The 23,700-nt window shown below is 36.7% G+C and overlaps 1 protein-coding gene across 8 annotated transcripts in view; it reads left to right on the top strand.

The window, feature by feature from the left end:
* The window catches only part of CNOT1 (CCR4-NOT transcription complex subunit 1), a 101,663-nt gene that overhangs the window by 39,668 nt on the left and 38,295 nt on the right, over window positions 1–23,700 (top strand). For all 8 annotated transcript variants that reach the window (XM_042919770.1, XM_042919774.1, XM_042919771.1 and 5 more), the window contains exons 3-16: window positions 4,850–4,957; window positions 5,773–5,871; window positions 6,241–6,309; window positions 6,397–6,451; window positions 7,166–7,369; window positions 8,442–8,610; window positions 11,535–11,661; window positions 11,809–11,919; window positions 14,862–15,032; window positions 15,451–15,578; window positions 17,930–18,170; window positions 19,720–19,839; window positions 20,607–20,729; window positions 20,941–21,092. In XM_042919770.1, the coding sequence (XP_042775704.1) occupies window positions 4,850–4,957; window positions 5,773–5,871; window positions 6,241–6,309; window positions 6,397–6,451; window positions 7,166–7,369; window positions 8,442–8,610; window positions 11,535–11,661; window positions 11,809–11,919; window positions 14,862–15,032; window positions 15,451–15,578; window positions 17,930–18,170; window positions 19,720–19,839; window positions 20,607–20,729; window positions 20,941–21,092 (1,877 nt within the window). The remainder of the gene's footprint in view (window positions 1–4,849; window positions 4,958–5,772; window positions 5,872–6,240; window positions 6,310–6,396; window positions 6,452–7,165; window positions 7,370–8,441; window positions 8,611–11,534; window positions 11,662–11,808; window positions 11,920–14,861; window positions 15,033–15,450; window positions 15,579–17,929; window positions 18,171–19,719; window positions 19,840–20,606; window positions 20,730–20,940; window positions 21,093–23,700) is intronic.

Here is a 23,700-nt window from a genome sequence, read left to right as displayed (position 1 = left end):
CAGCCTTAATTTTCTTAAATATGCAAGCTTGCTTTCATTTCCTTCTGTTCTCCTGTCTTTGAGCCAGTCTTTTGCCTTTTTCAGGACTTTTCCCCTTCAAAAATTAAAGCAGTTCTTAGAATTTCTTTGGTAGTATGAAATACTGTTTACTGAACTCTTCTGTATATTTGGGCAAGTCCTTTCAAATGTATGTTCTCCAACTGTCTTGTTTGTTTCTTTGGTCTGTTTATTTTACAGTTTCTTCCAGATAGGTTCCATGCTGAGTCTCTGGATTTTTGCTCATATTTGAATTAACCCAATTATTTACTCGTAAACAATCTTGGGGATGCTTGAGGGCTGGGAAGTATGTTGGCGGTAGTCTGCCATTTGTTTTCAAATTCAGTAATGGTTGCCACTGCCACAGCCTCCTCTTCTGCTTCACCAGCATTCTCCTTTGGCTAGATGGTTTGCTCTAGACATTGAAAGTAGCATCTTGAATTTGGTTGTTTCCTCAGCTCTAGCTCCTTTGTCATTCTGCAGTATGTTGATCTGGGTTTCTAAATGGATAGTCTCTTTTCTTTCATGGCTCAGCTGGCCCCTGGTTCCTCAATAGAACAAACAAAGGATATAGGTTTTGGAACATTTATCAGTCCCAAACATTTTTACTTGTGGATTTATCAGTCCCTAATAGAAATCTACATTTGGCCTGTCATTTGAGGTGCTAAAAATGAGCTATCTTCCATATCTCTCTGGATCAGTTCTTTCAAGAGTATGTTTTATTGAAAATGGAAATTAGGAAGTTTTTTGTTATTCGGAAAAAAGTGCTCATAGTTCCACCATCTTTGAGTTAGGACTTTGAAAGTTTTGTCCTTAAAATTAATGATTTTCATTAGAATTAACCCTGATTACTTGCTGCATGGTTTTTTCTTGTTCTTTTCAATACATTAAACTGTTTCAGATACATGCACTATTTTTTTAATAAAGTAACCCAAAGTATATTACAGATAATAACCTGTATATATAATTTTAAGAATTAAAATTGTTTAACAAGTGTAAGAAACACAAAGAGGCTCCATTATTTGTATAAAACATATTACAATGTAAAAACTGTAATTGTTATATAGAGAGTTACTGCCTTCAGTTTAAATTTAAAAAATCTGGTACTTAATAACTGTAGAATCTTGGGCATATTTTGGACCTTTGAGGTCATTTGTAGGTTAGGTTTTGTATATTTATATAAATCTTTTTGATCTTGTGTGAAAATCTGTATCCATATATAAATATATAAAATCTGTTTGTACAACAGCTATGGTTGAAGACACAATTCATCAGATAATTGCTGCTTTATCAGTATTCCACCAAAAGAAGAATAAGTATTAATAAAGAAGGATTTTTGTTGTTTTGGACTATGAAAGTTACTTGACTACCTTGTAAGATTACTCATAGCATTTGTGGACAACCTTCATTAGTCATTTTCTTATACTTACAATGAGCTAAAATAAATGGGGCTCTTTCTGTATAAGATGTATTATTTCATGTAATTACCCTTCATACAATTATGTCTTTAATCCTCCTCCATATGTTCTCTAGGGCAGATAGTGCCCCATTTCTCTGACCATTTCACATGATTTTCTGGATCTCTACCATCATAAATGCATTATTTGTTAATGTTCCTCTTAATACGTGACTTCTAAATGAGAATATGTTGTTCTAGCCGCAGATCAGATCATTATAGAAGTATTATGGCATGCCTTTGGTATAGTTAATTTATTTTTAATGTAGCCTACAGATTTTATCAGATTGTAATGTAGTTACTTAACTAAAACTTTGAATTATTTTATTGGCCCCACTCGTGTACAGTGGGTGGAATGGTTTGATTTCTTTTTTTTTTTAAGGGAGGGGATGAGAGGGAGACAGAGGGAGGGAAATCTGGGGAGGGGCAGGGAGAGGAGAGAGAGAACCCTAAGCAGGGATCCCAGCACTGTCAAGGCAGAGCCCGACACAGGGCTCAATCTCACGAACTGTGAGATCATGATCTGAGCCAAAAATCAAGAGTCAGACACTTAACCAACCGATTGGGTCAGCCAGGTGCCCCGGAAGGTTTGAATTTTAAGTAAAAATGCATAGGACTTGGTCTTAGGGGATCAATAAAATCTTGCCATAACATCTTTGTAATCCAAGATCATGTCTTTACAATACCACTTCATGTTTTTTATTAAAGCCTTTTAAAAAAACTTTACTTTTTTAACATGAAATTTATTGTCAAATTCGTTTCCCTATGAAAGAATTTTTAGAGAGCATGAGTGAAGGAGAGGGGCAGAGGGAGAGGCAGAGAGAGAATCTTAGGCAGGCTCCATGCTCTGTGATCATGACCTGAGCTGAAGTCAGGAGTCGGGATGCTCAACTGACTGAGCCACTGAGGTGCCCCAAAATATCACTTCAGTTTTTAGAAGAAAAAAGTGGCTTCTAATGAAGGGCACCATGGTATCACAGAGTGAATATTCCATACACCTAGCAGCTATAAAAACATACCTTCTGATCCTACTACTCTCCAGCAAGTTATGTGTGACATTTGTCCCTTTTTGTTGCAACCTTGATTTTCTTAAAAAACAAATCTGTATTTGTAATGACATGATATTGCTTGTCTATATATACTGAGGGTGGTTGTTAAGATTGAATGGCTGTAATAGAAGCTATAAAATTATATTGTAGAAATAAATGTAAATGGTTAGAAGGGAGCTTCGTAAAATTCTGCTTATTCTAGTTAAAACAAAAAGTTAAATTTGTTTTTTTGGGTTTTGTTGGCTGTGACGACAGTCTAGTGGAATGTCTTCCATCTTTTAGATTGATGTAACAGTACCAGATAAGTCACTAGGTTCAAGAATCATGATCTAGTCTCCTGACTCCCTCTGGCTTTTTTTTTTTCTTTTTTGTTATTAAATGCATTTGCATATAGTTTACGTTTTGCCTCAAATGCTCTTTCCTCCAGCTCTATGTGTGGTTTTTGTCACTTCAATATTTTAAGTCTGTTTATATGTTAAATCTTTAGAGAAGGCCTTTCTCAGGCACCACTCGCCCCTCCTATCAATATCACAACACCTTGTTTTGTTTTTTATATGACAGTTTATCAGAAAAATTTCATAACTTTTTCCCCCTGTGCAAATGTGCTCCATGAGAGCTACAGAACCTGCTGGTCTCATCTCCTGCTGTATTTGCTGTACCTTGAATAGTATCTAGCATGTATTCAGATTTTTGTTAAACCAGATATTCTTGTTCCTCTGAGCAAGAGCTCCATTTGGTTGGAGCATAGATAGATTTATTTCTAGTTAATTTGAATTGGCCCTTTAAGATAATGTTTTCAGCATTCCAGGGGATAGTAAAAAATAATCTCTGCCTTTATAGGACTTAAGGAACTGTAAGAACCCACAAACCCAGTACATTGTGAGTAGGGCCACAATAACTTTTAGACATGGAGAAGTTCTTGATTATCTGATTTTATTGATTTTATCTTGAAGATGTATGTGGGACAGTGTAAAAATTGGTCTTATTTAGCTTCCTGTATTTTCTGACTGGGGAAAACAAACTGAAATAAGTTAACTCAGCCAGCTACCACATAATTATGATACAGTACAAAGAGCATAGGATTTGGAGTTGGAGTATGAATCCAGATTTCTCAACTCATCGACTATGTAATTTGACGCTCAAGTTGTCTAAGTGTTCAACTCTTCATCTATAAAATTACAGTAAATTTTGGCAGAGTTGTTGAAGATTAAACCAAGGAAGCTCAGTACTGTACTTAGCCTAAAGTGCAAGTGTTATTTATAATATTTTTAAAAAGCATTTAATAAGAGAATCATTACTCACTCTGTACTTAAAATGCACTAAGTTCTTTTCTAGACTAGATGCAAAGAGGTGAGTATAACTGCACAAATTCCCTGTTCTCGTACAACTTAAAGTCTAGTGAGGACATAGAAAATAAACGTAAATTATCAGGTGATTTTAAGTGCTATAGTGAAAAGTAATTCAGGGTGAAGGGGAGATTGTGGGGCAGGTCATGTAGTTATGAAAGGAACTGATAGAACAGGCCGTGTTAGCATTCTGAAGCTTTCTAATTAGAATAGCAGTAACATTGGTAAATTTGAGAAACAGCATAAAACTAATAGAGCCCAGGGGCAGCATCTAAATAAAGTACTGAAGTCAGACTGTTTTTTTTTAGGGCCTTGCCTTGTAGGTTATTGTAATGAGTTACAGTTGTCTTAAATTTCAGGTTATGTATTTAGGGTACAAATAATGCACAGAAAAAGTGATACTCTTATAGCTCCAGTTTGTTACAAAATTGTTGCCTTACAACTTCAAAAAAAACCAACCACTTAATATTCTTACTACATGTCATTTATGTTACTTGGTGTTTTGGTTGAGATGTTGACCAAAGTGCACACAGTTTTATATACATGGACTGGTTAGTTTCTTGTTTTTTTTTTTCCCTGCCAGTGACTGTAGGAAACATTAAAAAAACCTTTAATTATAAAATATGGGTACCTCTATTTCATTAATTCCAATAACTCTTATTCAACATGAAAAATTAATATTGAGATTTGCCTAGAGACTTTTTTAATCCTCTTAAAAATATTTATTCATTTTTGGGAGAGAGAGCGTGAGTGGGGGAGGATCAGAGAGAGAGGAAGGACAGAGGATCCGAAGTGGGCTCTGCACGGACAGCAGTGAACCCAATGCAGGGCTCAAACTGATGAACTGTGAGATCATGACCTGAGCTGAAGTCAGACATTCAACCCCCTGAGCCACTCAGGCACCCCAAGTTTTTCAATCCTCCTTAATGTTGACTATAAATTCATATTTTTGGTCTTTTTAGATTGTGAATCGGCACGGTCCTGAGGCAGACAGGCATTTATTACGCTGCCTATTTTCGCATGTGGATTTCAGTGGCGATGGTAAAAGCAGTGGCAAAGATTTTCATCAGGTATTGGGGCTTACAGAGCTTATGTTTACTTAGATCTAATTGTTCAGCAAATTGCATTTTGGGCATAGTGTGTGTATTAAGTGACATACACAAATCATCCAGAGGTAATCTCAGCTGAATGGCTAAAAGGTATTGGGACTTGTCCTTTTTTTTCCCTTTCCTTCTCCTTCCTGACTACAGAGCTTTACAACTACCTAGTTCAGGCTTAGAGTGCTGGGGATCAGGCCTGCCTGAAGGAAGTAGGAATGAGGGGGGGAATACTGCTTGACAAGTAAGTAAGGCAGAGAGAGAGGCTCTTTTTCTTAAAACAAAAAAAACAAAAACTTTTTTTTAATGTTTATTCATTTTTGAGAGAGAGGAGCACGAGCAGGGGAGGGGCAGAGAGAGGGAGACACAATTAGAAGCAGGCTCCAGGCTCTGAGCTGTTAGCATGGAGCTCAACTCGGCGCTCATGATCTGTGAGATCACATCCTGAGCTGAAGTTGGACAAGTAACTGACTGAGCCACCCAGGTGCCCCAGGACTGTCTTTTTCTAGATTGAGTTTCTTTGGCTTGATTTTCAATCTGGTAATAGTCTGTCATGATGTTATTCCTTATAGATACCTTGTCGTTGGACTCTATTTTGTAGAAATGTTGGTTTAACACTTGCTGCTAATAGACTCTACGAGTTTAAATGTGATTTTAAAGAGCTGATTTGATAATGTAGAAACAATATCCAATATTGGATTACACTTCACTGTTCTGAGCATCTCTGCATCTGTTTGTGAAGAAGATGAATGTTAATGCTAATGAAAATTCACTTTTTATTTTTAAAGACTCAGTTTCTGATTCAGGAGTGTGCGTCGCTGATTACAAAGCCAAATTTTATCTCGACGCTGTCCTATGCCATTGATAATCCATTGCACTATCAGAAGGTTGGTATTGCTTTTATCTTTAGTAGTCCTAAGGATGTGACTTTCTGAAAAGACCTTAAATCTTGATATCATAAAGACACGTTGTAATTTAAAAATCTCAGTAGTTACTTTAGGGTTTTTAGTTTTCTAACAAAATCAAGATGGTTCGTTTGATCATAAATAGAACCTTAACTAAAACCAGATCATGCAAAGGCTTGTTTGTCAGTCTAGGACTTGGTGTATTCTTTCTAGCAACACTACAGAATTATGTCAGTCCTGTGTAGCACCATATTTGGGTGAATAGATGCTTTTATAAACTTACTGAAAATCCTAAGTTTGTCTTGTTTTTTAAGTTCTTCTTGTTTTGAAATAAAGTTTGGTTTGTTTCAGAGTTTAAAGCCTGCACCCCACTTATTTGCCCAGCTGAGTAAAGTTCTCAAATTAAGCAAAGTACAAGAGGTATGTGATTTAAAAAGAGATACATGCAAAATTGGAATTAAAAACAGCCAGTCGACTCTTTGGTCAATCTAACCCTTCTTGTTTCAGGTAATTTTTGGCCTTGCCCTCTTGAATTCTTCCAGTTCTGATCTTAGAGGTTTTGGTAAGTTCTTTTTTCTTAGAGATCCTGTAGTGAAGTTATTTCTTTAAAATCCATGAGTTTTTGAATCTTGAGGCACCATAGTTTAGATTTAGAGAGTAAGATAATCTAAGATTATTTTCTTTTGGCCTCTCTTATGAATGTGTGTATGCATAGTAAAACCTAATATAATATAAAACTTACCTTCATAAACATTTAAAAATTTTTTAAATTTTTTTAAATTAAAAAAATGTTTATTTTGAGAGAGAATATGAGTGGGGGAGAGGGTGGAGACAGTGAATCCCAAGCAGTCTCCATGCTGTCAGTGCAGAGGCCGACGTGGGGCTCCCATCTCAGACTGCAAGATCACAACCTGGGCTGATATGAAGAGTTGGGTGCTTAACTGACTGAGCCACCCAGGCACCCCCTTCTTCATAACCATTTTTAAATGTATAGTTCAGTAATACTTATATTCACATTGTTGTGTAATAGATGTCTGGAATTCTTTGTTTTGCAAAACTGATACACTATACCCACCGAACAGCTCTCCATTTCCCCCTCCTACCAGCCCCCAGCAGTTGGTCTCTTATTTTATACTTGCCACCTAGAACTGTGAAAATATTAGAGGGTGAAGGGTGAGTTGGTGAATAAGAATGATGGTCATCTGTGTTCTGATGTGGCTCTTTACCCATTGTGGTGTTAAAGTAACTTGTGATTTTTGGTTTACCTGACTTTTAGCTGCCCAGTTTATCAAACAGAAGCTTCCTGATCTTCTGCGTTCTTACATTGACGCAGACGTCAGTGGAAATCAAGAAGGTGGCTTCCAAGATATAGCAATAGAGGTCCTACATCTCCTCCTCTCCCATCTCCTCTTTGGGCAGAAGGGAGCCTTTGGAGTTGGACAGGAACAAATAGACGCTTTTCTTAAGACGCTGCGCAGAGGTAAAGGAGTGTCTGTTGCCTACAAAAGATGATTTCGTGACAGGGATTTTAGAATATAAGTGAAGACCATGATTTATCTATAAGTTGGTAATTTTTTAAGGAAGTAAATTGTAATTTTAAATATGAAAGTTAAAGCCTCATAGGAAAGGTATAAAATGAACATAACTGTAGTAATATTGTTATGTAGATACAGTCTCGGTTAAGACTTGGTATATTTCCATGTAGTCTTTTTTCTCCCTTAGGGTGATGGAGACTACACTGTGGTGACATGTTCTTTTTACTTAAGAAAATTGGTCATTATTGATATACCCACTTTGCCTATCTGGCTATTTGAAATGCTATGCTAAGAGAACTCTTGGCTTCTATTGTTGCCATTCTTCTTTTCTCCGATCTTTCTTTTAGAGATATAAGTAGTCTTTTTGAAACAAATCTTTTTTTTTTTTAATATTTTTTTAAAAGTTGATTTATTTATTTTTGAGAGAAGGGGTGGCAGAGAGAGAATCCCAAGCAGGCTCAACGCTACCAACATGAAGCCTGATGTGGGGCTCAAACTCCGTGAGATCACCACTTTTAACTGACTGAGCCACCCAGGCATCCCTAAAACAAGTCTTGATGATAAACTAACCACTGTCCATTTCCACCGTTACTTTGCTTTCTGATGTTTAAATACCTGAATTTTAAACTGCATTAACTTTCTAAGTGATGAGTTTTCTTATCAATGAAACAAATAGACAATGATATTTCAATGGTCTCTGATGCTTTCTTTGTATGAGAACTGATAGTTAATCTTGTGAAATTTTAAAGTAATATTTAGGATGTGAATTGGCCACCAGATATTGGGATCCTAGCATAAAAACTTAACAAATATACTTGAGCAATTTTTGTGATGAGCAAACATTCAAATTTTGGAGTCGGTGTTAAAGTTGTAACTTGGGCTAGCTGGATTGGAAAAAACTGAATAACCTTTGAACATGAACTTGTGGAAGATTCAGATTTGGGGGCTTTTAAAGGCAGTAAATGAGAATAGTTTGTTTTTCATCAGTTTAGCAATTACAATCTTTTCCTCCTTCAGATTTTCCTCAGGAACGCTGTCCCGTGGTGCTTGCACCACTTTTATACCCTGAAAAACGGGACATTCTAATGGACAGGATCCTGCCTGATTCCGGAGGGGTAGCTAAAACCATGATGGAGAGTTCCTTGGCTGATTTCATGCAGGAAGTAGGCTATGGCTTTTGTGCAAGGTTGGTAGTAAGATACACTAAACTTCTGTGTACTCCTGTGCCAAATATGATGTAATTATTTAAGGCAAGTTGCTAACATTACTTAATGTGCTATTATCTTTGCCTCTTAAGAATTTTACTTCCAAATTTAATCTTCCACATATAGGCATACCTCGTTTTGCTGTGCTTCACTTTGTTGTGCTTTGCAGATACTGCACTTTTTACAAATTGAAGGTTTGTGGCAACCCTGTGTTGAGGAAGTCTGTTGGCACTATTTTTCCAATAACGTGCTTACTTTGTGTCTCTGTCACATTTTGATAATTTCTCACAGTATTTCAAAGTGTTTCATACTGTATTTATTATGGTTATCTATAACTCAACCAAAAGCTCAGGTGATGGTTAGCAATTTTCAGCAAAAAGTATTTTTTTAATTAAGGTATGTACATTTTGTTTAGACCTAATGCTGTTGCACACTTGATAGACTACAGTATAGTGTAAACATACATGCTGGGAAATCAAAAAATTCATTTGGCTTTATTGCAGTGGTCTGGAACTGAATCTACAAAATCTCCGAGATATGCCTCTACTAGTTTTGGTGACAGCTGTAAATATCATGGTGGCTAAATTTCTATCTCTTTCTCTATCTCTAGTTTCCCAAATTTAGAAATCATAGGTTCCTAGCCTGGTTGCTAGGATAGACATTTTTAGCTTTTGGGGGAGAGAGATCATTGAGGCAAGTGTTTATGGAAATTGTATCATTTCCTACCTCATGAGTTTAACTTTCTCTTCCCTCCCTGAACCTTCAAATCCCCACTGTACCTTCCTTTTCTACAACCTTCCTTTTCTCCCTGTTTTATAGCCTCCTCTTGAATGTTTTTCTCACTTGTGAAGGGCCCCAAAGGAGATAGTTTCACCCTTTTGGTAGCACTCAGGACTTGATAAAGTGGATTGTCATTATTTTCCTGAGAGGAATTAAAGATATTAATATTCTTTGCTTTTACTTTAAATGTAGCTTTTAATTTTTTTTTTTTAATGTTTGTTTATTTTTGAGAGCGCGAGAGTATGAACAGGGGTGGGGCAGAGACAGCAGGGGAGGGACAGAGGATCTGAAGCAGGCTCTTTGCTAATAGCAGTGAGCCTTGTGCAGGGTTTGAACTCATGAACCGTGAGATCATGCCCTGAAACCAAAGTTGGATGCTCAACTGACTGAGCCACCCTTGTGCCCCAGCTTTTAATGTTTTAAAAACTCTTCATACAAACCAAATCTACATTTATTTTTGAAAATGTGTTTGTGGGTATGTGTATGTGCCTGGCATAAAACTTGTTTAGTTAAACTTCAAGGTGTAAAGTAGCAAAGTTAGGGTACATTTTCAAGGCCGTGTTCATACCAGAATAATCAAACTCACCTTGAGTATCAGTATTTTATTTTATTTTAAAACTTTATTTAAGTAATCTCTACACGTAATGTGGAGCTCAAACTCATGACCCTGAGATTAATAAGAATCCTGTGCTTTCCTGAATGAGCCAGCTAGGTCCCCTGTGTTATTAGTATTTTATATTTATGTATGTATGTATTTCTAGAAGTTTGTTTATTTCGGGAGAGACAGTACAAGTTGGGGAGGGAGAAAGAGAATCCAGGCAGGCTCTGCACCGTCACCACAGAGCCTGATGTGTGGGACTCGAACCCACAAACCATGAGGTCATGATCTAAGCCGAAACCAAGAGTTGGGCACTTAACCAACTGAGCCACCCAGGCAGCCCCTCCCCCACACCGAGTATCAGCATTTTAAAAAAATTTTTTTAACGATTATTTATTTTTTGAGAGACAGAGAGCATTAGCAGGGGAGGGGTAGAGAGAGAGGCAGTCACAGATTCCGAAGCGGGCTCCAGGCTCCGTGCTGTCAGCACAGAGTCCGACGTGGGGCTCGAACCCATGAACTGCGAGACCATGACCTGAGCCGATGTTGGACGCTTAACCCACTGAGCCCACCAAGCCCACCCAGGCACCCCTCGAGTATCAGTATTTTATTTATTTTTTTATTTAAAAAAAAAAATTTTTTTTTAACGTTTATTTATTTTTGAGACAGAGCATGAATGGGGGGAGGGTCAGAGAGAGAGGGAGACACAGAATCCGAAGCAGGCTCCAGGCTCCGAGCTGCCAGCACAGAGCCCGACGCGGGGGTTGAATTCACAGACCGCGAGATCACGACCTGAGCCAAAGTCGGCCGCCCAACCGACTGAGCCACCCAGGCGCCCCTCGAGTATCAGTATTTTAAAGAGTAACTTGATTCATGTTGAAGATGGAAGAAGTTAATTTTATTTGTCTTTGTGAAAAATAATCATTACTCTTGGCTCATACTTTATTCCACTGATTTTTTTTTTATGTTTATTTTGAGAGAGAGCTTGCGAGCAGGAATGTGGCAGAGAGAAAGAGGGAGAGAGAATCTCAAGCAGGCTCCACATTGTCAGTGCACAGTTGGACATGCGGCTCCATTTCATGAATGTGAGATCATGACCTGAGCCAAAATCACAAGTCAGACGCTTAAATGACTGAGCCACCCAGGCGCCCCTCTTCCACTGATCTTTTAAACTTCTGCCATTTTCCTTTTTCTCTCTAGGTTTACTGAGAAATAGTTGATATCCATCACTGTACAAGTTTAAGCATATAGCCTGATGGTTTTGATTTACATACGTTACGAAATGGTTGCCGTGATAGATTCAGCTCATATCTACCTTGTAATACAGATACAGCAAAAAGGAAAGAAAGCTTTCCCATTTTCTTACATAGGTGGTTTTTATATTCCTAGCTATATAAAAGTAACATGGAACCAAGCTGGTATTAGTAAAAGTCTAAGGATTTCACTTAAGGATTATTTTATATTAGCATTTCTTATCTTTGGTATGAAGGGTGGAAACATTTTTCTGAAGTTTATTTTCTGTTTCAGTATTGAAGAATGTCGCAATATAATCATGCAGTTTGGTGTCCGGGAGGTTACAGCTGCCCAGGTTGCCAGGGTTTTGGGAATGATGGCTCGAACTCATTCAGGATTGACAGATGGAATTCCATTACAGGTAAGTGTAGAAGTCAACTATTATACAATTTGAATTAATATCCTGCCCTCTTTATTTATTAAATTACAGTATGATTGATTGTTCTACCAACCAGAGCTGAACACATTAAGTAGTTGGTTTTGTTTAATTCAAATTTTACTTGTACAGAGTATCTCTGCTCCTGGCAGTGGGATCTGGAGTGATGGAAAAGATAAAAGTGACGGAGCACAGGCACACACGTGGAATGTAGAAGTCTTGATTGATGTTCTCAAAGAACTGGTGAGTACATGTAATCATGATTTTATATTCATTATGTTAATATGATGTAGCCCAAAGAAAGCAAACTGTAACAAATAAAATTCTGCTGAATAAGCCATAGTGTTTTGGTGTTCCTGACTTCATTGGCTCCAAAGTAATGAAGTGTCCAAGATGATTATGTACTGGAGATAGTTTATAATCAAATACCAGTTTTGTTCATTAGGAGTTGTTGCTGCGCAGTTCTCAGTGATACTACTGAGGTGATTTGGTAGAGTCCTGGTGTGGTTAGTTTGGAGGGACAGCTTTATTTCATAGTAATAATTGTATAAAGAATTACCAAGAAAGGAGGCCTTCTGAAAATTTTCTGGGAAGTGCAACAGAAATCTTGCTATCTTTTTTTGTGGTGGGTAAGGATAATAAAAATCCATACTTCCCTTAACGACTTTCACTTCTAGAATATCCACAAACTAAATAATTGGCCCCCAGATAAAGTACTTCTCCTAAAATATTAAAATGCTGAAATAAAATATGTAGGAATGAAACTTGGAAATTTTGAAAGGGAGTGATGAAATTTAGTCTTTGGGAGAATAGTGCAGTCAAGGTGTAATATCTTTAGTCTCATTCATAAAATGTCAAGGAACAAAATATAACATTAAAGACTACATATACATACTTATAACATTCTTTGTGTCAGGTCATTTAGCTATCCTAAGCCTCCGTTTTAATTTTCCATGTTTGTAACTTATAGATAGAGTTGGGTTACGGTTGTCTGTATTACCTTACTATTAACATGGATCTTTAAATTTTTCTTAGTAGTAGGTGGAGTCACAGTGTTCAGACCTATTTTCCTTTAGTAATAGGATAAAATAATACTTGATCATGGCAGAAAATTTGGAAAATGAAAAGCAAAATACAGCCATAGTTTCATCATGTACAGATACACTAGTTACTGTTGCTTTTATTCTGTGGTTGTTATGCAAAAGTGAAGAACATGCCCTTTTCACTCAGTAGTTTCATTATTGTACTTTATTACCCTATTGAAAATATATTGCCCTACTGAAAATAATTTCTCTTTAAAAATTGCAGACAAGGACAGTATTTTCATGTTATCTGAACCTATTTTCTGTTTTCAGAGACTGTAAAAGGCTATAAAATGGAGTGCCTACACTGTGGGTTTGAACACTTGAGTTAGTAACCTGTTTTCTTCCTTCTTCTTTTTTCTTCTCATATATTAGGGTTTTTTGTACTTTAAAAAAAATGTACATTAAATTTTTTTTTTAATTTAACATTTATTTTTGAGAGAGCGAGCATGAGTAGGGCGGGGGGGGGGGGGTGGGGGGGGAGAAACAGGCTCCGTGCTTTTAGCGTAAACCCGATGTGGGGCTTGACCTCAAAAACTATGAGATCATGACCTGAGTCGAAGTTGGATGCTTAACCAACTGAACCACCCAGGTGCCCATTCTGTACATTTTTTGTAGACAGGAGCAGGAAACCATTTCAGATACATTTTGGGTCAATGATTTTTTTTCTCCATTGCTCACCAACGAATGGAAGAAACCACAGGGGATTCTTACAGTTTTACCAAACTAGCCTGTGGATTTACCAAATTCATCTCTATGATAAGGCTATTTAATAGTACATTAATGGTTCTGTTCTGTCACAGTCATTGAAGCAAATTTTAGAAAGAAAAACAATCTTATTTTCTCAGTGCTCTTGTTGGCTTGGATTGAGTACTTAATTTGAAGTTTGTGTTTGTACCGTTGCTTTTTTCTTAAGTGTATTTATTTAGAGAGAGAGAATAAGTTGGGAGAGAGGCAGAGAGAGAGGAGAGAGACAATCCCAAGTAGTTTCCGTGCTGTTGGTGCAGAGCCCCACGCAAGGCTTGATAACCACGAACTTTGAGATCATGACCTGAGCTGAAGTCAAGATTCGGACCCTCAAATGATTGAGCCCCCCAGGCGTCCCTGTACTGTTACTTTTATAACAAGCAAGCATTAATGTCTTCATGACTTGAGAGGGGTCACCTTGGAGCAAAACTAAACTGACCATGATGCTTTGAAGAGTTTTAAATACAAAGAGTTTTAAATACAAAGCCTCTTTCTTCTTAAGCATAAAATAAACTTAGTACTTTGTGCAGAGTGGTAAATTATCTTCTATAAACTAGTTAACTTTGCTTTGTGTTTTCTTAAGGAGTCTCATACTGATTTTTTTTGAGTACCTTTTCATAGAACGTTTTTTCAATGGAATTTTCAATCATTTTGACATAAAGAATTTAAACCACTTTTCCTGATAACAATTGGTATACTTTCTGGGGAGATCTTTAGTTAATTAAGAATGGTGTTTGGGGAGGGGCACCTGGGTAGCTCAGTTGGGTAAGCATCCAACTCTTCATCTTGGCTCATGCCATGATCTCATAGTTTGTGAGCTTGAGTCACGTGGGCTCTGTGTGGATGGCATGGAACCTTGCTTGGGTTTCTCTCTCCCTCACTCTCTGCCCTTCCCAAGCTGGCCCTGTCTCTCTCTGTGTCTCAAAAGATAAACTTAAAAATTCCTTTTTAAAAATAATGGTATTTGGGATAATTGATTTACCTTTGCTACTTTGTTCCAAGTTAGTAGAATCTTGGCTTAAAACCGAGTCATTGATTTAAGAGTTTTGCCAGACTGGGATGGGAGTGTTAGTTGAACTAAGTATGGGAAGAGAGAGTTCCCTTTTACATACTCCCATAGTCAGAAATATGTCATGAGCTGAAAGGTTGGAGTGCCTCGCTAGAAAAGCTGGTTTATTTTGAATATGAAGTATTTACTTTTCTAAGTCTCTAGAAATGCCAGATAATGATTATTTTGAGTTTATAATTAGAACATTTTAATTTAATTTCAGATTTAATTTGGCTCTTTGGATAAAGCATAAAAATGTTTACAGTTTTTGTTCATTCATTCGATTTTGAAATGTTTTTCTGTTTTAGAACCCAAGTTTGAATTTCAAGGAAGTAACTTACGAACTGGACCATCCTGGATTTCAAATTCGTGATAGTAAAGGACTTCATAATGTGGTTTATGGCATTCAGAGGGGTCTAGGAATGGAAGTGTTCCCAGTCGACCTCATATATAGACCTTGGAAACATGCAGAAGGCCAGGTGAGCTGATGGTGTGTAGCTTTGGAAGAGGAAGCACATAATGACTTATTCCTTATGTAGTGCCATCTGTCCATTGATTAAAACATTCTTTTAAAATAGAATTTGTTTTGTGTAGTTCAGAATAGCAGAGACTGTCAGTTTTGGAAAGATTATTATCTTGGTTTATCGTAGTTTAGTACTAATCAAACTAAGTGAAGCAAACCGTTTCCCCAACTATTTGTCTCCAACACCATTTTATCTCATACCTTTCATCTGTTTGAATTGTCTGTGGCTTCAAAAGAGCAGAAAGTTAATGTTTTAAAGGGAAATTGTCATTCTAGTAACCTTAAGATTGAGATTAGCTGAATGAAAATGTTTCAGATTTTCATAGCATTTGCAGTCATTTATGGTAGTAAGGACTTTTTTCTTCTTGTTCCAGCTCTCTTTTATTCAGCATTCCCTTATAAATCCAGAGATCTTCTGTTTTGCTGACTATCCCTGTCATACGGTTGCCACCGATATTCTGAAAGCACCACCAGAGGATGACAATCGAGAAATTGCCACATGGTAAACACTCTCCTCTAGCGTTTCTTGAAAGGATAACTTGTGCTTTTTTGCACTACATAGTTAAAAGGTTTTACTGAAACAGTATTTTTAGTGAGCCGACTTTAAATTTTTAGATGGGTGTTAATGGATAAAAATCTAATTTTAGTCCCATTGTCACTAGATAGTTACATTTTTTCCTCTCTAAGGTCTGCCACTGGGTATTCTCTGAAACTGTCAAATATTGGAAAAGAGGTTTGTACTTCTCCTTTAGATTAGATCCTTTTCTTCTGCCTACAGATTTACTTGCTTTCTTTCCTTTGTAAGTAGCTCAAGATGGCCAAACCATCCATTCTAATCCTTTCAGCCAAATTACCTAGTTTATTTGAGTTCCAATTCCTAATTTCTGAGGGAGAATCAGACTTTGGCCCAGTACATTTCTCCTGGAACTCAAGTCACTCCTCTCTAGGAATATGAGGTAAGGATGGTGAAAGTACTTCCATTACTGTTGAAATACACACACACACACACACACACACACACACACACACACACACACACACTACACACTACACATACTCTCTCCCTCTCTCCCTCTCTCCCTCTCTCCCTCTCCCCCCCCCTTCTCTCAAACACTCTAACACACTCTAACACACTTACTCAACAGAGGGGACATGGGCTTGATTGCTCCCCAAAGGTACTACTTTATGTTTCTTATCTCTTCTTCCTAACTCAAGTTTTCTGAGATCCTTTTCTGACACGGAACAGATGATTCTCTGCATTTTGGGGGCTATGGGTGGGTTTTTTAGGGCAGTTTAAAGCCCTTTTGATATTTCCAGTTCTTCTAAAGTCAAGAAGAGATGATAAACTTTTCCTGTGAAGATTTAGTTAACATCTGGGTTTTCTGACCATATAGTCTCCTGTAGCAAGTACTTAATAAGCTCTTTATTGTAGCACAGTATAAATACAGATGTAGCTCTCTCAGAAAACATTTCGTGAAATAGGCAGTGGGTGAGGTTGGTCTGTGGATGCAGTTTGCTGATCCCTGTTCTGAAAGATTGACCCCAAGCAGTAGTTTGTTCTAAAATGTGTCCTTGGGGCGCCTGGATGGCTCAGTTGGTTGAGCATACAACCTTGATTTTGGCTTGGATCATGATCTCATGGTTTGTGAGTTTGAGCCCTGTATCGGGCTCTGTGCTGAATGCACGGAGCCTGGTTGGGATTCTCTCTTTGTCTCAAAAATAATGAATCTTAAAAAAAAAAGAAAGTGTATCCTTTTCCCAGGTGCTAGCAAAATTGTATCTGTAGGCTTGATTTATTTTTTTTTTTCTGTTAAGTCTAATGTATATAGCAGTGTTTATTTTGTGAAACTAAAATGTCGTATTAAATTTAACAGTTCCTTAACATAGCTGTACATTCAAGTCTGTCTCAAAATTGTCTTTTAACGGTTTGTATGAGTAAGAGTCCAGACAGGGTTCATATAGTTTATTCTGTAAGTCTTCCTTTTCTCACTCTTCTTTTTTAAAATAATAACTTTTAGGGGTGACTGGGATGCTTAGTTGAGTGTCTGACTTTGGCTCAGGACATGATCTCATGGTTTGTGAGTTCGAGCCCTGCTTTGGGCTTGCTGGTGTCAGTGCTGAGGCTGTGTTTGGATCCTCTGCCTCCCCGTACTCTCTCTCAGAAATAAACTTTAGAAATAAATATAACTTTTGCCATTGATTGATGAAGTAATCGGATCATTTCTCCTTTAGAATACCCCATAGTATGGGGTATATGTTTCCTGATGGCATTTAGTTTGATCTCTGTCTCCATAGTTTTCATGCACTATGGGTAGAGTAAAATTTTGATGTTTGATTAAAGTCAACCACTTTCAGCTTCTTGGGGCAAGAATAATGCATATGGGATGTGTGGACCTCTGAACTTGGGTGATATCAGGGGGCACTGAAGTTATACCTTTTCATTATCAAAGTAAGTGTCCAGCTGTATTTTTGTGTAAAATTTTTCAGTGTATAAATTAGGTCAATGTTTGTATTTTCCATTTTTGAGCATTTCTAAACTCTGTGATGTTGTTTGCTTCTATTTTACACGCTAATCACAAAAATCTTCAATGATACCTCCTTGATAAGAAGGATCCATGATTATGTCAGTGGTCTGTAGTGTTGCCTCTCCACTTACTGTCAACTTGGACTATCTCTGAAATTAGTGTGATATACTAGTATATAATTTTAATATGAACACTATTTAAATATTTTTCAAATATTAATAGATGACCCCTCAGTTTTGTCATGATAGTTGGTATGACTTATTTGGAAAATGGATTTTTGTATACTTATGTTTTCATTGACAGAGTATCTTACTTCCATTCTTGTTAGGAAGAGCTTGGATTTGATTGAATCTCTTCTGAGGCTTGCAGAGGTGGGGCAATATGAGCAAGTTAAACAGCTCTTCAGCTTCCCTATTAAACACTGTCCAGACATGCTGGTATTGGCCTTACTACAGATCAACACCTCTTGGCACACCTTGCGCCATGAGCTCATCTCCACTCTGATGCCAATTTTCCTCGGAAACCATCCTAACTCTGCTATTATTTTGCACTATGCGTGGCATGGGCAGGTAAGACATGAATATTTCTTTGTCTTAATATTTGACATTCTGTGGAAGATGTTCAAACTAAATTGTCAATCTTGAATATGACACTTTGGAAAAGTTGCACTTTCATGAAGCCTATTTTATCTTTTAGCATCATGTGGGTGTTAAAGTATAAAACTTTAAAGAATAAGAAGGCAGTTAAAAAATCAATATCATGAAAGCTCCACACTACTAGGGCACCACTATGATTTGGTAACAGTAATGAGCTTAATTATTTATCGTGGAAGCAGAAGGTACTCCTGTCACTTTTTAACTGTAAATGGGAGAAGGTCACAGGTCAATTTGACATCTTCTATTTTATCCAAATTCAGCATCTAAATTTTATTTTAGTTTCTGCTGCAATGACTTTTAAGTCCTGTGCTGCTTTCCTTCCCTAATTTGTAACATGTAAATATTTTCTTGTCCATTGCACCTCCCCCTGCTCCCACTAGCCTGTATTTTTAATAATAACAAATGGAGAAGCTTAGGCGGGTAGAAAAGCAGTCATCAACTACTTTACATCAAGTTTCTTTTCTGGCTGGTTGTTTTTTTGTTTTTGTTTTTTTTCCTTTAACCATTTTCATTCTCAGTGTAGTTTACATTATATATAAGTGCTTTTAAAACATTAAACTCTTACTTATAAATGAAAAATGTTAGCTTTAGTTCCATGCTGTCAGTCAGCCCTCCATTTCTAGGACTCAACTTACATGGTAAACTTAGAGTTGACAGAATGTTTAGCAGCCATTTACAAGGTTTGCTGCCCAGACCTTTTTAGGTCTTTCTCACCACATCTATAAGGTACAAAGGGCAGGTAGAAAGGAGCTGCATCTCCTCACTTCTTGTTGAATACTTGTTTTCACCTGAACCTGCTGTTGCCTCAAGACAGTTACTGGAAAGTGATTTAGATACAGTGCTAGCAATTGCCTTGCCATTGCTTCCATGAGAATCGATTGCTAAACTACGACTGTTGGTTTCATTCAGCTGCAAAACTTTAGATCAGTTCTCAAAGCTAGGATGTTTTCTGGACAAAAAGGAAATTGAATAATCACCAAAAAAAAAAAAAAAAAAAAAAGGAACATTCTTATTTGTTAAAATAGGTAGATTTAGAATGTACAAGTACCATTCCCAGAAATACTGATTGAACACTACACTGTGCAGCATGAGAAATGATTACCTTAAACTACTTTTTTAAATCTATAGACTAGTAATTTATAACTTAGTAAGGAATTAAACAAATTTCATGTGCCCTCATGTTCACACCATAATCTGTTTGAAAATGTATTGGCCTATGTTTTATAGGAGAAGTACATTTATTGAATGACTATATGACCCAAGGTTTAGGAACAGGCTTTCATTTGGAAGATGTGGAAATAACTTGACTTTCCTATAAAGAATGTCACTGCAGTCACTGCTTGAGGCTTGAACTGATGCACCTCAATTTTTTGTAAATATAACAAGTAAAATTAGCTGGGCATTCATGTTAGTGCCCGTGAAAACGTTTAGCATTATTGATATGTAACCCCTGTTTTCTTAGGGACAGTCTCCCTCAATCCGCCAACTTATCATGCATGCAATGGCAGAATGGTACATGCGAGGGGAGCAGTATGACCAGGCCAAATTGTCTCGAATACTTGATGTGGCCCAGGACTTGAAGGTGAGCTCGGAGGGACAGGCTGACATTTTTATTTATTAATGAAAAATCAGACTTTTTATGTTATCTAGATACCTTAGGGATAATCAAATATAAGTAGCTCTTAGGTAGCTTATGTTGAGCTTTATAGTTTTGCTTTGTAAGTAGACAGGGATTGGAACAGTGGTTTTGGAAAGGTAAGAAATGTTTTCATTGTTTACATTTGACTGAATTTTGTTTGGTCTTCTATGGTAGTTGCAAGGCTATTTTAAAGCAAGTGATAACTGGCCTCAGATGTAGATCTGTGAGATATAATTTGTGGAGAAACTGGTTGGGTTTTACACCCTTTGCAGATTTCATTAACATTAATGGAATCTTTTCACAAATAGTCTCTGATTCTTGATGTCTTTGACCAGTAGGTGCATAGTACTGATATTGCAGTTGTGCTTAGGTTAGAATAAGCCCGACTTTAGATTTTTTAAAAACGGAGTAAGGATACTTTTTCATGCATCGTATGCTCTGATTTAGGTTTAGTTATTTTAAGAAACACAGGGTAAAGTTATTTTGGAGGTCAAGTCATATGCCCACCTTTGAAATGTGATCTTATTTTAAGTAAGAACTAAATCAGCACTGAATTGTAGTAAGCTTTAAAAAAAATATGACCAAGAAAATATTAGCAATGTTTTGTTTAAACTTGTTTGTGAAAATAAAAGCAGGAAACAAAATAGGACAGAGTGATAGAAAGATACTTAATTGCTTGACTTACAGTTTCTGATATTCTTTTGCTTTAGGCCTTGTCAATGCTGCTAAATGGTACTCCATTTGCCTTTGTTATTGACCTTGCTGCACTTGCTTCGCGTCGTGAATACCTCAAACTTGACAAGTGGCTCACAGATAAAATTCGAGAGCATGGAGTAAGCAGGATTTGTCCCATTTGTTACTTCTCTTAAATTTTGATGCCTAAAATAGCTAAATAAACAACCTTTTTAAATGGCAGTGGAATGTTAATATTGTGGATTTTAGTCATACTGTCTTTAATAGTCTTTAATCTGAAAGCAGTTTATCTTAAATCTGAAAGCAATTAAGATCAATATCTGATACACCAAGAAACTTTATATTTTCCAGGAGCCTTTTATCCAGGCATGTATGACTTTTTTAAAGAGACGGTGCCCTTCTATTTTGGGTGGACTTGCCCCAGAGAAAGATCAGCCCAAAAGTGCTCAACTTCCTCCAGAAACTCTGGCAACAATGTTGGCCTGTTTACAAGCTTGTGCAGGGTAAGAAGAGCATGCTTAAATATGACTGTTTAGTACTGGAATTAGATTATGAATAACTTGTTTTGGAAAATAAGGGTTGAATGAGTGTAAGTGACAGCAGTTTAGATAATCCAGTGGTTTTAAGTTTAGAGTACAATACTCAAAATACATATTCTTTCCATTGGAATGGATTTTTTTTTTTTTTTTTTTTTTTTTGGTATATGATGTGAGGTGGGGTCCAGTTTCATTGTTTTGCATAGGAAGTTCAGTCATCCCAACACCATTTGAAGAGACTAGTCTTTCTTTTAAATGGTCTTTTGGAAAATAAGTTGCCCATAATGTATGGGTTTTATTTCTGGATTCTTTGTTCTGTATATGTCTATCCTTATGCCAGTACCATAGGTTTTCAGTGAGATTTGAAATTGGGAAATACGAGTCCTCCAACTTTGTTCTTTTTTTAGTATTGTTTTGGCTGTTCTGGGTCCCTTGCATTCCCATGTGAATTTTAGGATCAGCTTGTTGATTTTTGCGAAGTTATGAAGAAGCCCACTGGGATAATGTTGAATCTTTACATCATTTTGGGGGAATATTGCCATCTTAAAATACTAAGTATTTCGATTCATGAATCTGAGATGTTTTTAGGTCTTTAATTCCTTTCAGGAATGTTTTCATTTTCAGTGTTTAAGTCTTACACTTGTTTTATTGTATTTATTGTTAAATATTTTGTACAAGGCATGTCATATGCAAATAGAATTTTATTTCTTCCTTTTCCATCTTTTTCTTGCTTATTTTCTCTAGTGTAAACCTCAGTCTAATGTTGAATAGAAATGGCAAGAGCAGACATTCTTGTCTTGTTCTTGAATTTATAAGGAAAGTATTCCTTATTCACCATCAAGTGTGATGTTAGCTGTGGGTTTCCGTAGATACCCTTCCAGTTGAGGTTTCCTTACCTTTACTTCTAGTTAGTAGCCTGTTTTATCATTAAGGTGTTTTGTCAGATACTTTGGTCTACCTTTCTTGAGAAGATCTTGTTTTTGTTTTTTATTCTGTTGTAGTATATTAATAGAAATTTGGATGTTAAAAAATACTGCATTCCTGGGATAAATTTCACTTCAGTCTTTGTGTATGTATACTTTTTATATGCTGCTGAATTCAATTTGCTAGTATTTGGTGAGCATTTTTGTATCTATATTCCTAAGGGATATTGTTTTGTAGTTTTCTTGTGTTGTTTTTGTCTGGTTTTGATTATCAGGGTAATCTTGGATTCATACAATGAATTGGTAAAGTGTTCTTAACTCTTAATTTTTGTGAGAAAGATTGGTAACAGTTCTTTAGATGTTTCATAGAATTTAGCAGTGAATCCATCTGGTGTTAGGCTTTTTCTTGTGGTAGTTTTTAATTACTAATTCAATATCTTGTTATGTATCTCTGCATATTTTCTTTTTTTCCCCCCCTTGGATCAATGTTAGCAGTTTGTCTATGAATTTGTCCATTTCACCTAGGTTATCTCACTTGTTGGCATACCGTTCTTACATACTATATCTTTATCATCTTCATTTCTCTAAGGTTGGTAGTAATAGTCCTGTCTTTCACTTCCTGGTTTTAGTATTTGAATCTCTTCTCCCTTTTCCCCCACCCATTTCTTGTCATTTTGGATAAACGTATGTCAAGTTTGTTGACCTTTTCAGAGAAGCAACTTTTTGTTTTGTTTTTCTCTTGTTTTTCTACTTTCCATTTCATTTATTCCAACTGTCAACTTTATTATTTTCCTTCCTTATTTTGAATTTGGTTTGAACATTTTAAACCTGATTAAGGTGGAAAGTTTGGTTTTTCATTTGAGATTGTTCCTGTTTAATTGGGGTGTTTATGGCTTTGAATTTCCACCTATGAAATGCTTTAAGTTTGGTATTGTGTGTTTTCATTTTCACCTGAAAGTATTTTGTAATTTCCTGCGACCCATAAGAATAGGTTGTTTAATTTTTACGTGTTTGGGAATTACCTGGCTTTATTTTGTTACTGATTTTTTTTTTTTTTAAGTTATTTTGAGAGATAGAGAACAAGGGGGGGGCAGGGGCAGAGAAAGAGATGGAGACACAGAATCTGAAGTAGGCTCCAGGCTCTGAGATGTCCGCACAGAACCCTATGCGGGGCTTGAACTTGTGAACCTTGAGATCATGACCTGAGCCAAGTTGGACCCTTAGTGAGCCACCCAGACACCCCTCAGATTTTATTTTTAAGTAATCTCTTTACCCAATGTGGGGCTCTAACTCATAACCCTGAGATCAGGAGTCTCATGCTTTACCAACTGACCAGTGAGGTGCCCTTGTAGTAGTCTTTTTTTGTCATGTTTGGCCGCTGAAGTTTCTGGGTAGCCTTGTGGTCAGCTAAGTCAATTACTTGACAACTTGTTAACCTTAATTTTCTTCTTAGAGCCTAAATGTCAACTTCAAGTGAGAGCTTGGTTCTTTTTAGGTCTTTCAGGGGAATATTACAGATTTAGGTATTGGCAGCACTCTACACATGTGTGAGGACTTCTTGGTTCCCTGGGAAAATGAGTGTTTTTCACAGTTCTATCCATGGGAATTTTATTCCCAAATTTTCCTTTTAAGCTTTTTGGGTAACCTATTGT

Source organism: Panthera leo, chromosome E2 (assembly GCF_018350215.1).
Source record: "Panthera leo isolate Ple1 chromosome E2, P.leo_Ple1_pat1.1, whole genome shotgun sequence".
Lineage (NCBI taxonomy): Eukaryota > Metazoa > Chordata > Mammalia > Carnivora > Felidae > Panthera > Panthera leo.
The sequence above is the reverse complement of the archived record's forward strand: the minus strand, read 5'-3'. Positions and strand labels throughout refer to the sequence as shown.